This window comes from Neovison vison, chromosome X (genome assembly GCF_020171115.1).
Source record: "Neovison vison isolate M4711 chromosome X, ASM_NN_V1, whole genome shotgun sequence".
NCBI lineage: Eukaryota > Metazoa > Chordata > Mammalia > Carnivora > Mustelidae > Neogale > Neogale vison.
In genome coordinates, this window is record NC_058105.1 from 119,938,409 (window position 1) to 119,954,258 (window position 15,850).

A 15,850-nucleotide genomic window follows, 5' to 3' on the forward strand; every position below is an offset into this window, starting at 1 on the left:
CGAACTCTCTCCATCCACCCAGAGCCCGGGTCTGCACTGGTTCTCTGCCCTGGCTACATTTCTACTGCCGTCGCTCCAGGCCGGCAGCCGCGACCACGCGCCTGCGCACTAACTTGGCCGCGCTGGACTGTTTGTCACGCCCTCACGGATGTGTCACGCCCTCGCGCTCCGCCTATACTACGGCCCTTCTTCCCGTTACGTAGTTTGTGTCCCGTATGCTATTCCATGGCCCCGCCTTTCCACAGATCTTGTTCACGTGCGTGTTATCCCCTGAATCACGCTCGTTCCTCTGACACCACGTTCCCTCCCTTGTGCCCACATCCCTCCTTTCCACTTGGTAATTCCTCTGTCCTTGTCCGCGGACTCGACCAGCTTTGTCGCGCCTTCGTAGCGGCCACGCCACGCCCTTCACGCACTACGTCCAACTTTCTCAGGCGACGTCCCTGGGCGATGCCTAGGCCACGCCCTTCCCACCTAGAACGTGGCCCACGCTCCTTCCCACGGTGTCCATGCGCCGCCCCCCACGCCGCGTCACGTTCCTTTCTTGCTTTCCACGGTCCTACGTCATGGCCAATCCCAGCGCCCCACGGCACGACCCTACGATCCACATTGGCCACGCTCGTGCCGGTTTCCGCGTTTTCTGGCGTTGCGTCATGGCTGCTCCCTGGGTTCTTAGGACTCCCACTTTTGGGTCCGCTCTCAGCAGTCCACGCACCCTGCCCTCCCTCTGCTGGCGGAACTCGGTCGCGGGAAGCTGTTCAGGAGCGGGCGGGGCTCTTGTGTTTCCGAATAAAACAGCCTACGCCTCAGAGCTGGACGTCAGTGGCATTTATAAAGTGAAAGAAGTCTTTGGATCCCTAATCCTCGTCTGAAAATAGTCTTTCTTCATATTTCCTCCCAGCTCCAACCGGGTAGGAAACTTAACTGGGCACTGACTGGAACTTTGTTCTTACCAGCCCTTCAACCAACCTTAAATGCTAGGCAGAAGCACGGAGTAGTAAGCACATTCTTCTACCTCCTGGCATCTTCAGAAGACTTTTTCTAAGCGCATAGTGCCTTCCCGCTATCTAGAGCTTGTCGGGACAGCACAACACTTATACCTCTGTAGACCCCCTGCTCTGGGATTAAAGTAAAGAGGTTTACTCCCTCCATTTTACAATTCTGCGTCCACAAGAAAAAAGTGGAGGGGTTACCGCTTTTTTTTTTTTTTTCCTCCTGTCCAGAAATCTCTGAATGGGGCACTTCTGAGGGAAGGGCACTTACCGTTAGCCTTTCAGTTATGCATTCATTTAAATTGTGTTTATGGAGTACTAAGTTCCAGTGTCAAGACGTGTCTCAAGGGACTTACAGTCTGAAGTTTTCCAAGCTGGGTTTGGATGATACAAGAATTGAAGAGAAAATTAAAATGTGGTAAGGGGGTTGGAATAGGTAGAAAAGGGCTTGTTAAGTGCTGGTCTCTTTTTTTAGTTGAGGTATAACTGACATATAACATTATGTTAGTTTCAAGTATACAACATAATGATTTAGTATTTGTGTATATTGTGAAATGGTCACAATAACTATCTGACCCCATAGTTAGCTGTAATTTTTTTCCTGTGATGAGAACTTTTTAAGATTTACTCTTAGCAAATTTCAAATATGCAATACAGTATTATTAGTTATGGTTACCATTCGGTACATTACAGCCAATGACTGACTGACTTTATAACTGGAAGTTTGTACCTTTTGACCATTTTCACCCATTTTGCCCTTCTCCCATTCCCTGACTTTGGCAACCAACAATCTGTTATCTGTATGAGTTCAGTTTTTTGTTTTTGTTTTTTAAGGTTTCATATGTAAGTGAGATCTTATGGTTTTTGTCTTTGTCTGTCTGATTTATTTCACTTAGCAGAGTGCCCTTGAGTTCCATACATTTGTTTAGTTTTTTTGTTTGTTTGTTTTTGAAAAGCAGGTTTTCTTTTTTTTTAGTCCCAAGGGACATCATGATTCCTCGTCTTGATGGCACTGGGAATTAAGTAGGAGACAAGTGCCAAAAGGACTTTTATACAGATCTCCTCATTGTACGCTGTTGCCAGCAGTCACAAAGTATTGAATCAATCCTATAAGCCACCCAAACTTTTCTGTTCATTTGAAATTACAGGCACTCAGTGGTATGGCTTTATTCAGGGCAGCATTTATTTTATTAATTGTTTTCAACTATATGACAAGAGAGCAAGAGCACAAGCCGGAGGAGTAGCAGAGTGGGGGAGAGAAACAGACTCCCCTCTGAGCAGGGAGCCGCTGTGGGGCTCAATGAGATCTGACCGGAGCAGAGGGCAGACACTTAACCATCTGAGCCACCTAGCCCCCCCCCCCCCCCCCCCCCCGTTCAGGGCAGCATTTAGATCATCATTCTCCATGATGGCAAGTAAGTTTCAACTTGTCAACTGACTGAATAACTATTGGGAAGCTTTAAGGTTGAGTCCACACTCAAAAGGAGAAAGTTCTGTAGTCGATTAACAATGTTTGTTGCGGGTGCAGGATGAATGCATGGCTGCAACAACCTATAGGGCATCTCTGATTTGCAGCGATAAAGGTGTTGGGTGCATGTCTTTACAAACAGCAGTTCTCACCAACAGCAGTTCTTGTTACAAGCTGTTGATGATTTCCAGACAGTAGAAGGGTCAGTATCATTGTTGCTGGTCAGAATTTAAGGGCAGAAGCTTTGATATGTTGATTAATTTATATGCTTTGTATATCGATTAGAATGAGGTAAAGATTCTGTTATGAAAATGAGAGCATCTGACCTGAAAGATACAAGGCCCAATGGCCCCTCCATCTTTTTATATAGGTTGGCAAAAGAAGTACCTATACTCAGGGCTGAATGTGACTGGGTGACAGTGTTTGCCAAATAGAAGGTGAAAAATACTGCTCCGTAGAGCATGGCCGTAATAATTTTGGAAAAAAATTATAACTTGCTTACACCATGAGAATACTCTTAATATAACACCCAAACAATATTGGAAAGAGTTAGAGGAAGAAATATTGGTAAGAGCTTGCTTTTACTACCTGAGACTCGTTTTAATGCATTGGTCTTCATGTAGGAGATGAGGCACGCAAGCATTCCATTTAAGAAACATATGGAGCACTGGGTGTGGTGCATACACAATGAACTCTGGAACACTGAAAAGAAATTAAAAACATAAATAAAAATTAAGAAAAAAGAAACTGTCCTTAAAATTATTTTTTTAAAGATTTTATTTATTTATTTGACAGACAGAGATCACAAGTAGGCAGAGAGGCAGGCAGAGAGAGAGGGGGAAGCAGGTTCCCCACTGAGCAGAGAGCCCGATGTGAGGCTCGATCCCAGGACCCTGAGATCATGAACCGAGCCGAAGGCAGAAGCTCAACCCACTGAGCCACCCAGGCGCCCCTTAAAATTCTTAATTTAAGAATATAAAGTACCCTAAAGATACAAATGTAGTGATCCGAAGAGGCACGTGCACCTAGATGTTTATAGCAGCAATGTCCACAGTAGCCAAACTATGGATAGAACCTAGATGTTCATCAACAGATGAATGGATAAAGAAGATGTGATATATATATATATATAGAGAGAGAGAGAGAGAAAGAGAGAGGAATATTATGCAGCCATCAACCCCCCCCTGAAATCTTGCCATTTGTAACCAAGTGGATGGAACTAGAGGGTATGATGCTAAGGGAAATAAGACGGTCATAGAAAGATAATTATCATATGATCTCACTGATAGGAGGGATCTGAGAAACAAGGCAGAGGATCATAGGGGAAGGGAGGGAAAAATGAAACAAGATGAACCCAGAGAGGGAGAGAAACTGTAAGAGACCCTTAATCTCAGGAAACAAACTGAGGTGGCTGGGAGATGGACATCGGGGAGGGTGTGTGCTGTGGTGAGTGCTGTGAGTTGTGTAAGACTGATGAATCACGGACCTGTAGCCCTGAGACCAATAATATATGTTAATTAAAAAAACAAAGTTGGCAGAATTACACTCAACTCAGCTTGTCTAAATTAATCTTTATTTCTAAGCAGTAGTGATTAACTTTCTCTGAACTAGAAAAATGTTATGCTGTGGATAAAAAGACTAAGCTTGTAATGGTTATGGCTGTTGATTAACCTACAAAATCTGATGAACCTTCCAAATACTGTGGCTTCAGGTTTCTTTTCATCTTATAAAGGGCAGAGGTGTGAAAGTGGAGACAAACATATCCCAAAGCCCAGCGTTCCTTATTTAGCAGATACTAGAAGTTTTCTCTGACTAGGAATGTAAAAAAAAATTGCAGTGCACCTCATGATTTATATCCGCATTCTTGACCTTCTTCAAATGTCAGTTTATGATTCAAATAAGTAAATTCAGTTCTATTAAGTTATCAAATACTCATGGGCCATGAGAAATGCGAAATTAAACCAAATATAGTCCTTGTTCTCCAGAAACTTAAAATTTGTAGGACACAAAAGTAAATCATGTTGGCTACACAGCATTTGTGGGAACCCAGGAGAAGAAGAGAATAAAAAGTTAGTGGACTGGACAAATGTAAAACGAATAATAACAAAAACAAAAGACAGCTTTCTCTCCGTGTCTCTTTTTAAAATATTTTATTTTATCTATTTGTCAGCACAAGCAGGGGGGAGCAGCAGGCTCTGCGCTTGATCAAGGAGCCAGATGTGGGGCTTGATCCCAGTCCCAGGACCATCAGGACCCGAGCTGAGCTGAAGGCAGATGCTTAACCCCCCCAGGCATCCCAAAACAAAGGTTTCTCAAAGGAGATGATCATTGAGGTAGACGTGGAACATGGCTAAGAAGTTTAAAGGTAAAATATGAAAATTCACTGTATTGAACTTGAGAAAGCGGTGTGGAAAGAAGCACACACAAAGGACAGAGGTGGGATGAGGCCCGCTTGCACTCTGATGAACTTTAAAAAGCACCTTGCCTGCATCAAATGAATGACGTACATGGTTTTTTTGGTGTGATCTCATATTTAATTTACCCTCCAGATCAATAGATCAATAGTTAAGTACTGAGAAACTGCTTTTCAATAGTGTTGTAGAGCAGGAAAAAACACGGAGAAATCAATTTCCTTTTCCTGTCTCAGGAGACCCGGTGCCTTCTGTATTGCTCATGGAAACCGTAATCTCAACTTTTTATCTTTGTTCTCTAAACTCCGAACGTTGGAAGTAAATAGTAACATATTCAGAACAATTGAAACTGCTTTCTTTGTCATCATTACCACTGTTACTGGTAAATTCTGGACCTCCTGTATGAAATTGCAGAGATGAGCTTTGTATGAAGCAAGTTTGGTATGAATTCTCTGGAGTTTTAATTTAATTTAATTTAATTCTCTGGAGGTTCAAATTCTGTGTGAAAATAAAGAGCAAGTTTGTGCAAGATTTTTATAAGTGGAAGAAAAAACCCCAGTATGTTAAGAGGCAAGAACAACTTTAAAAAGTTTTAGCATGTTCTAAGTGACCCATACCTTGTAAGAATTTTCATGTTTTAAATTGAGCTATTGACAGTGTCTTATTTTACCATTATGCCTTTTCTGTTCAACTGACAGAACTATAAAAGTTGATACTTTTCATGATTGTCTTTTGGGCTGCTACCAATTTTACTACTGTCAAATACTTTTCTAAGCAAACAGTGGGATATAGGAAAATTGAAACTATAATTACAGACTCTTTAGAAAATAAGTGTGAGCTCACTGTACATCTATACTTCTTATGTCATGTGGCCAGAACAATACTCCAAGGAAAATTCATAGCCACAGATATTTTCATTATTAACCAAGAAAGACTAAAAATGCATAAGCCTATTTGTCAATCCAAGAGTTATAAGAAGAACAAGAAAACCAGCATGATGACAACAGGAGTAAGGACTTAATAAAAAAAAAAAAAATCGATGACTCAGAAAGCACAAAAAAAGACTTGAAAATTAAATTTGAAATCTTGTTCTTTGATTAAGTGACAACAAAACTAGACAAATCTCTGTCGAGAATAATGGAAAATGAGAAAAAACTAATATGTTTACCAGAACGTTCAAAGGGAATATAGCAATGAATTAGATATTTGATGGGAAATACTGTAGAAAGTCCATGAGAATACCGGAAAATCTTGATGAAATAATGACTTTCTTAGAAATTATAAACAGCCAGAATGGACTCAGTGAAACAGGAAACTTGAAGTAAATGACAATGTAAGAAATGAAAGTTTTCAAAGAGCTCTTCCCCTAAAATGTGTATGAACCAGATTCTTCAACTCTGCATTTCTTCTGCGATTTTCTTTGGCATTTTAAAGTGTTTGTAAAGATAGAGGATATTAGAAATCTTTGTATACCATTTTCAAGATGATAATGTAAAGGCTAGAAAAAAATAAATTTCAGGAATCAGCACTTGAAAAGGAACCTAAATGATATTCTACAAAAATAGGTTTAAAAACCTAAGGAAAAACACAGCAATTAAGTCCAGGAGTATCTTCAAACTGAGCTTATCTAAGGGTTGCATCAATGTAAAGGAATTTATTAGTAAAACGCACCAAATGGTAAGATCTCTAGGATTATATTAATAGATGTTGGAAGAAATTCAACATGATCTCTGGATAAAAATAATTTTTAGTAAAAGGAGACTTTTTATCTCACTACACATCAGATTTAAAAGTGGTCCACCAGATCTAGCTGAAGATCTAATGCACTCAGATCTAATGCACTCACATTAGAATAAGGAAGAGAACAAGGGTCCATGTTATTCCACCATTACGATTCTGATAGTGCTGCTATAATGAGACAGAACAAGAGCTTCACACAAGAAGATCCAAGGCTAAAGCAGGTATGTTTCCACTCTCAAAATATATTAGCATTGGTCATTCATGCTGGTGATGTTACGGGTATTTTGTATTTTTCTCTTTTGGCTTTTCTGTATTTTCTATACAGAACTTCTGTTGCTCGTTTTTCCTGCTTTTTTTTTTTTCTCTGTCATTTTTCAAATGAGACAGCAAACATCGCTAAAGTATAGAATAGTGAAAGCGAAGTACAGCAAAGGGAATGTAGTCAGTAAAATTGTAGTAAGTGTGTGGTGACAGATGGTAACTATGCTTACCGTAGTGAGCGTTTTGTGATGTATATAAATGTTGAGTCACTCTTTGGGACACCTGAAATTCACATGTCATATGTCGATTCTGTTTTAGTAAGGATAATTTTTTTTAAAAAAATCATGTTTATATTAAGCACTACTAGAGTGCCAGGCACATAGAAATTGTTTAATAAATGGTGAATTTTATTTTGAAAAAAGAGAGAAATCATAATTCAAAAGGGAAGAAACTTTCCTTGCTTTTCAAAGAATGACTTAACTCTAATTCAGCATTTTCCTGTCTGCAGTCCTAGTCACATATGTGATTAAGAGCAAAAGATAAACATTTGACACTTTTGGGAAGTTTAAGGCTCAAGGAAGGCTGAATCAGATTCGTCTCTAACATAGCTTTGTTCCCTGATAGCAAATAATTAGCTTTGTTAAAATCTCCATCCACTGGCTTTTCTTTCCCATGTTGACTTAAACTAGTCTAACATTTCCCCAGATAACTTCATCTAGATTGACTTTCTTTTCAGGACTAAGTTATGTGAGCTCTCCCTTCTAGGAAATTTCCATTTCACCTAATAGTGAAATTGCTAGAATGACGGGCCTAACTTTTGGCGGCCTCTCCCTCTGATCCAGCCTTTCCTGACTCTGTGCCCACGAGACCAAGGTGAGGGAGAAGAGAGAAGCTTCCTCAGGTGGAGTCACCAAACAGAAATGGGTCATCTGTGGTAAAACGTCAGCCTGCCCAGGACGGGGAAATGACAGGACTCTCGGAGTGCTGCGGGAGTGTAGCTGTTGACCTCTCTCTCATGGTGGCTTTGAAAATCCACATTTTGTATTTAACATCAGGGTCAACATCAGGTGCCCCATCAGGGTCACCCAGTCTTATTTTTCCTTTCATGGTTTTCAAGCAATGATGTGGAATCTGGGGACTGACTTCATGAAGGAGCAGCGTGATAGAGAGGAAAGCCCTGACATCAAGCTGCCTGGGCGGCTTCTGCTGACATCCATGAATGCCCGGTAGGGGAGACTCTCTTCCACTCATTATGGTAATCCCGAGAGCATCTCTGAGGCTTTGTTGCAATTTCAAGCTTGTTTTTTTTTTTTTAAATTAAGATTTTACTTATTTATTTGAGAGAGAGAGAGAGCACAGAGGGAGAGGGAGAAGCAGACTCCCCACGGAGCAGAGAGCAGATGCGGGCCTCCATCCCAGGCCCCTGAGATCATGACTTGAGCCCAAGGCAGATGCTTAACTGACAGACACCCCCCCCCCGCCCCGGGCGCCCCTGTTGCCTTTTCAGTTTTGACCAAGCGTGACCAGTGAAGGCCCAGGGCAGGTCAGTGCGGCGCAGGTGGGGTTCTGGTGACACCCACTCCCTCCTCCCATTGCCACCGCTGCATCGAACACCAGATCCTCAGTTCCCTGGAGTCCGAGATGATTCCAGCAACAGCGACTGGGAGGTGCTGTTTTGAGGATGAGAGAATCCAGCAAACCTAGTTCATGGCGGGAAGCTCTTAATGACTATTCTCTGGCGCGCTGACCAACGCTGTTGCTAGTCACATGTTTCTACATAAATTAAATTAATAGAAAATTGAGTTTCTCTGCAGCCCAGCCCCATTCCAGGTGGTCAGTGGCCACCTACGGCTACCAAGTTGGACAGTGCAGATATAGAACATTTCTGTCATTGCCGAATGTTCCACTGGACAGCACCGCTCTGTACCATTAACTTTGAATCTACACAACCGCCAGAACTTAGGGCTGACCAGAATGATTCCCTTTGAGGTGGGAGCGCTCCCCAGATGTTTACCTGTGGAGGTGAGAGTCAGGTGAGGCCATTGTTGGAAGGGTGTCTTTTGTTCCCCAGAGATAGAAAGGGGTGATGTTTGTTTTCCACATGAAGGGAGCTTATCAAGGACCGGCTAGTTTAGCCCAGGAAAGGTGGAAAGGTGAGGCCGAGGAAACCATTCAGAGAGGGCTGGGTTCTTTCCATGGCGCACTTAGCCGGGGACAACAGAAGGGGCGGAGGCGGATTCCGTCTCGAGTCAGCAGAGGAAGCAGCTGCTGGAGGTCTAGTTCAGAAAGGACAACTAATCTGTTTTCCAAACAGATTTTCGTAAATAACTGACAGGAGATGGGCTGCTTCTCTGTAAGTATTAACCCAAATAATGGGGTTTAATCATTAAACCTTCTAGGTGGCGGCTTGTTTGTTTCTCTGATATTCTAATCCGGGTCACAGAATGGCTAAGGCAGCTTTAAGTGGAGGGCAGATTTTTTTCCCTCCGTTTGCCTGGTGTTTCGCACCCTGAAAGAATGTTGTGCCTGCTCTTTTTTCTGGTGACTGCTGTTGGTGCTGAACTGTGTCAACCAGGTATGTGGTCTTGAAACTCAAGAATAGGGTAACAGTTTTCTAAATGATTGACAAGTCTTCGATTGAATGACCTCTTTATTTTCCTAAATCCGCAGACGTGTTGTGGCTTGAAAGTTGGGACTGTGACTGTTTTATGAGTTTGAAGGAAAAATTTGAACGGGCTAAGGTGCTTGTAGTTAAACTTTCAGTTTCAGGGGCAGTTTGAAGATCAGTGTTCTGTTGATTTGAGTTCATTAAATGTTTGGACTTGATGTTTTGGCAGATTTTTATCATCACACACTGCTCTCTTTTCTTTCTGGCAGATGCAGAAAATGCTTTTAAAGTAAGACTGAGTATCAGAACAGCTCTGGGAGATAAAGCAGTAAGTGAAGAACCTGCATGTTCATTTTTTAATAACACTACTTTCTCTAGTAATGAGCCTCTGCCTTATATCTTAAACTCATATAGTTTAATCCTAAAGACCTCAAATCGGATATGGTCTTAAAGTTAAAAAATAGTAAAATGGAAATTGTTAAAAAATGATTTTTCCTCAAGTCTTTAATCTGCGGTGTGTGCTAGAAAATCTGTGAAGCTTTGTATGACACACAACAGTGTAGCAAACTGGAGCATCTCAGCCAAGCGCAGTGGGGGGGGGTGGAGGCCCGAGGGCCCGAGTCCCACACTCAGGTCGGGCCGGCTCTGCACACCTTTGCGGTCATTAGGATTTTGTCAGCCTCAGTCTTCTAGTCCGCGAAAAGGTGGCATTGTTCCCATATCAGATTTTTCATAGCATGAAAAGTTTCTAGTTCTATCTTGAAGTTCCTCCAGTTCTTCTCAAATGTCAGAGTAACAACGTGAAATACATGTTTATGAAATTGAAGTTAAAAAATACTCATGAGGCTCACATAGCTATAAGAACAATACGGTCTGTGGAATTAATGAGATGATTTGTGCACTTCTAGTTTGGGTATCCCCGTGTGGTCTGTGAAGACTTTCCCTAGTAGTAGGCGATAGTAAGATGACTTGGGGTAGAAGCAATTGAAGAGTGCAAAGGAAGTTAGAGGTACGGATTCTGTTTGCAGGCCTATCCACCAACGGGTTATTTTATTCATTCAATGAATAAGGATCATTACAGCGCCCAGCATTTATTGAGAACTTAGTTTACTTTCCAGCAGAGACTCTTCTGAGCGCTTGACTTACAGTTCCCGCAGCCCCCACAACAGCCCTTTGAGGGAGGTAGTACAGGCATGCCCACCCTCATGGAGTAGAGGAGAAAACCGAGGTACAAAGAAATTAAGCAGCTTGCTCAGGAGCTCAGGTCAGCAAATGACAAAGAGGTGAGATTTGAACCAGGCTGTCTGACTGTAGAATCTCCTCTCTCCACCAGTGTGTGGTTGTGTATCCCAGGGTCCTCCAAGGGTGGGCACGATGCTGGATGCTGGGATGCGATGGCAGATAAGTCGGGCTTGTCCCAGCTTTCGTGGAGCTCATGGTATCAGGAAGATTGGTTGCCCATGAAACATTCGGTAAACGAAATGGAAATGTGTGATCTTGACAGGTATTACAGGAAGGAGAGGTACCTGAGGGCTTTGGCCTTGTCGGGGGCCTTAGTTCTTGGCATTTGCTGTGAAGTCTAAAAGTCTGAGCGGAGGTGAGCCAGAGGATAAAAGAACACAGGGCAGAGGGTACAGAACATGCAAAGGCTTGTTACGGGAAGGAACTTAGCGAGAGGATGAGGTGGACGGAAGGCTGAGGTCTCTGTGCTGAGTTCAGGCAGAAAGCAGAGATCGGGCTGAAGAGTATGTGGACTGGGTTAGGAAGTTTTGAGATTATCTTTAAAGCCAGCGTGAGTTTTCTGAAAGAGATGTCATTACAGAATGAGTGCTTGGAAAACACCCTGGTCACAGTGTGGAAGGCAGACTGCTGGGGACAAGAGTAGAAAGGAGAAAGGGGGAGGGAGGAGTCAAGGGTGACACTTTATTTATTTATTTTTAAAAAGATTTTATTTATTTATTTGACAGAGAGGGAGAGAGGGCGCGGCATAAGCAGGGCTAGAGGCAGAGGGAGAGGGAGAAGCAGGCTCCCTGCAGAGCAAGGGAAGCCTGATATGGGACTCGATCCCAGGACTCTACAATCATGACCTGAGCCGAAGGCAGTGGCGTAACCACCAGAGCTACCCAGGCCCCCAAGGATGATGCTTTAGTTTCTGATTATGTAGCTGAATGGATGATGACCTACTTATGAGCCAGGGAAGCAGGTACAGACAAGAAGATCATGGCTTTAATTTTGGACTTGTTGAGCATGAGGTATTTCTGAATAAGCAAGGACAGGGCGGGCTTGAGATACGGTGCTGGCTTGTTCACGTGACGGTGATAATGGAAGCCTGGAGTAGATGACAGTTTGAGAGAGAAAGTACGGAGTAACAAGAGGGGAAGCCCTAGCATAGAGTTTTGAGGTTCTCTGAAACCTGAAACCCTTATAAGAGAGTGCGAACCTACACAGGGGACAAAGGGACAGGGGGAAAACCAGAATGCGTATCACAAAGGGGAAGAGAGTGCTTCAGGTTGGAGGAAGTGTGCATCAGCGTGCTGTTGACAGATCAAGCAAGGTGGGACTGAAAGCCACTGGTTAGGTTGAGTCATGTGGAGGTCACTGGTAACTGTAGAGAGAGCCGTCTTTGTGGAGTGGTAGGACTGGAAAGCAGGTAATGGAGGGAGCTGAGAATAAGTGCGTGGCAAACAGGTAAAAACGCAAGTATGACAAGTCTTTTGAGGCTGTTGGCTGTGAAGAGCAGGAGACAGACAGCAGTAGATAGAGGAAGAAGGATTGAGGTCAGTGATTTGGTTTTGGTGCCGTTGTAATGGGAAGGCTTGAGCGTGGCTAAAAGCCAGGGTCTCATGTACAGAGGAGAGGGGAAGCTGTACCCTTAGATCCTGAGAAGGGCGGAAGGGAAGTGTTCCTAATACAAGTGGATGAAATAGCCATTGATAGGAGGAGGAACACCACATCGGCCTTCCGGGGGAGCATGTGCACAGCATATATGTCTACAGAGGGAGTTTTTTGTTTGGTGTCAGGAGAATGGGGGAGTTTAAATTGATGACTTGAGGATGTATCTCTAAATTATGAGACAAGAGCATCTAGTGAGGGGCGCCTGGGTGGCTCAGGCAGTTAAGCCTCTACCTTTGGCTCAGGTCATGATCCTAGGGTCCTGGGATGGAGCCCCGCATAGCATCAGGCTCCCTGCTCAGCGGGGAGCCTGCTTCTCCCTCTCCCTCTACCTCTCCCCCTGCTCGTGCTCTGTCTCTCTCTCCCTCAAATAAATAAATCTTAAAAAAAAAAAAAGAAGAAGAAGAAGAAGCATCTAGTGAGTATGAGGTTTGAGTTTGGTGGAGGTGGGGAGCTGAAAGAGGTTTGAAATAGCTGTCGTGAGCCATGAGAGAGAGAAAATGATGGAGACCTGAGGGATTTCCAGGCAATTGGGGAGTAGGTCATCATGAACTTAAGAGTTAAACAACCCTGTTGTGTGACTTTGTCCAGTTCCACGTGATTCCTCACCTAAAATATGTGGTCAGCCACATTAGTTTCCAGGGCTGCTGTCATAAAGTACCATGACTTGGGGGGCTTAAACAATAGAAATGTATTTTATCTTAGTTCTGGTGGCTGGCAGTCCAAGCTCAGAGTATCAGCAGGGTTGGTTCCTTCCGAGGTGTGTAAAGGAAAGATCTATTCCAGGCCTCTCACTTTGGCTTGTAGATGACTGTCTTCTTTCTGTATCTTCACATTGTCTTCCCTCTATATGTGGCTGTGTCCAAGTTTCCTCTTCTTGGAAGGATATCAGTCCATATTGGATTAGGGTCTGCCCTAATGACCTCATTTAAACTTAATCACCTCTGTAAAGACACTTGTTTCCAAATACTGTTACATTGTAAGGTATTAGGGGTTAGGACTTCAACATAAATTGGTGGGGGGGCACAGTTCAGTCCATAATATGCACACACTCAAGTTTCCAGCTAAGAAAATAGAAAAATTGTACCTATGTTAGTAAAGGAAAGGCAACTGAGGAAAGAGAGTACGGGAGGAAGGGAACCAACTGTATATGTCCAGAATACGATGTCCAAATGCGCTCTTTGTTAACTGGCTACTAACACTGCAGATCTTGAAGAAGATAATGCAATGGAAAGTGCACCACACTTGGAATGACAGAATGTCCAAGAAAGCTCATCCTGAACATTACCATGACGTGATTTATCTTGGCTTCTGGTCTTTAATGTGTGAGAAAGATGAGAAAGAGAGAGAGAGAGAGAGAGGGACAGGCACTGATTAACACCATCACTGTGCTCACAGTTAGATTCCAACAGGACCATTTTTTTTTATCCTAAGCCTTTTACATTTTCTATTTTACTTCTCTTTTAGTATGCCTGGGATACAAATGAGGAATATCTTTTCAAAGCAATGGTGGCTTTCTCCATGAGGAAGGTTCCCAACAGAGAAACAACAGAGTAAGTAAATAGTAAAAAATCTTAATTGGTTATTTGCAGTGATACTTGAGACATGCATTAATTCAAAATTCTATTTTGAAAATAATTAACCTAATTTTTGGAAAGGATTCACATTGTAACATTTAAAAATTTTGTAATCTGGTTCACCTTGCAGTCTGTCCCATGTTCCAACAATGCTCTTTGTTCTGTAGGCAGTAAGATGATAAAAATTTGTAGATGGTGGTCATGTGTCATAAGCTTGTTCTACTTTCCTGTTGTATACATTAGCTTGTCCTGTAGATAGGTAGAAAGAAAGAAGGAAGGAAGAAGGAAGGAAGGGATAAAGGGATGAAGGGAAAGGAAAAAGGAAGGAAGGAAAGGAGAAAAGAATTCTGCTCTCATTGTATTAGTTTGCTAGGACTGCTGTGGTAACAAAATGCCACACGCCAGTTGGCTTAAGTAACAGACTCCTATTACTCACACTTCCGGAGGCTCCAAGGCCAAGATCGCAGTGCTCAGGCAAGGTAGATTTCTTTCTGAAGCTTTTTCACTTGCCTGGCAGACACAGCTAGAACTGTGCTCTCACATGACCTCTTCTTTGTTGGGGGAGCAAATTGAAATTTGAATATAATATTTCAATATGAATGAGACACTAATCCCATGAGGACTCCACCCTTATGATGACATTTAACTATAATTATCTCTTCCTCGGCCCTCTCTCCACGTACAGTTCCGGGAGCGTGGGGTGGGGTGGGGTGGGGTTAGGGCTTCAATATAGGAATTTGGGGGAGGAGGAACAAGTCAGGCCACAGCACTCATCTTGGAAATACACCTATATAGGTTCATGCCACTGTTGGCATCTATCATAGATCTTGGTTATTTTCTTAGAAGCTTTAGTACAAACTTTTCACAGCTTCACATTTTTTTCTGTTCTTCCAGAGGCATGGTCTCTATTTGGCATGTTTCCTTCTATCTCTGTTTGTGATTCTGGTACCACTTCTGGTTTCTGTCTATTCCCTCTCTCCTTCTTTCCCTTGAGAGGAGAAATGGCTGATGATTGGTGAGCTGGAAGGAGAAGCTCTCCCTGGGTTCCCTTCTGTGCCCGCAGACAGCAGGCATTCTTCTGTGCTACTCCCTACACTAAGTGCAGAATCAGTCCGTGCAGGGGCAGGCCCATGCAGCTGTAAGGCTGGGTGTGCTACGTACAGAGGAGGACGGTTTCTGTTGGTCGGCGCCATAGCATATAGCTGTTCAGTATCATGCATATTACTTCGGCATGTGCAATAGATGCCCCAGCTCAGTTCTACCCGGACGCTGTCGATGAATTACCTCCTTTTAGGAGTTTTGCGATTAGGAAGAAAACTCACCTGCCGACTAATGTTATGTCTTCCACCCTGGCCTTTTAGTATCCTATCTGCTTCATTCTTTTTTTTTTTATGATTTTATTTATTAATTTGACACAGAGAGAGAGAGAGAGAGAGATCACAAGTAGGCAGAGGCAGGCAGAGAGAGAGGAAGAAGCAGGCTCCCCACGGAGCAGAGAGCCTGATGTGGGGCTCCATCCCAGGACCCTGAGATCATGACCCGAGCCAAAGGCAGAGGCTTTAACCAACTGAGCCACCCAGACGCCCCTGCTTTATTCTTTTGTCTTAATTCTGTAAGGATTCAGAACCTGACAAAGGGGATCACTATTTATCGACCTCCCTCAAACCCACAATATGCGTGGGCTGTGAATATAAAGAATGAAACAGGGGTGCCTGGGTGGCTCAGTGGTTTAAGCCTCTGCCGTCAGCTTGGGTCATGATCTCAGGGTCCTGGGATTGAGCCCCACATCAGGCTCTCTGCTCCGCGGGGAGCCTGCTTCCCCCTCTCTCTCTGCCTGCCCTTCTGCCTGCTTGTGATATGTCAAATAAATAAATAAAATCTTAAAACAAAAGAATGAAACA

General features: G+C 43.2%; 1 protein-coding gene across 2 annotated transcripts in view; it reads left to right on the top strand.

The window, feature by feature from the left end:
• Window positions 1-9,291: 9,291 nt before the first annotated feature.
• Window positions 9,292-15,850, top strand: part of CLTRN (collectrin, amino acid transport regulator) — a 34,233-nt gene continuing 27,674 nt past the window's right edge. For both annotated transcript variants that reach the window (XM_044236019.1, XM_044236020.1), the window contains exons 1-3: window positions 9,292-9,447; window positions 9,750-9,808; window positions 13,840-13,925. In XM_044236019.1, coding sequence (XP_044091954.1) covers window positions 9,390-9,447; window positions 9,750-9,808; window positions 13,840-13,925 — 203 coding nt within the window. In that variant the 5' untranslated portion in view covers window positions 9,292-9,389. The remainder of the gene's footprint in view (window positions 9,448-9,749; window positions 9,809-13,839; window positions 13,926-15,850) is intronic.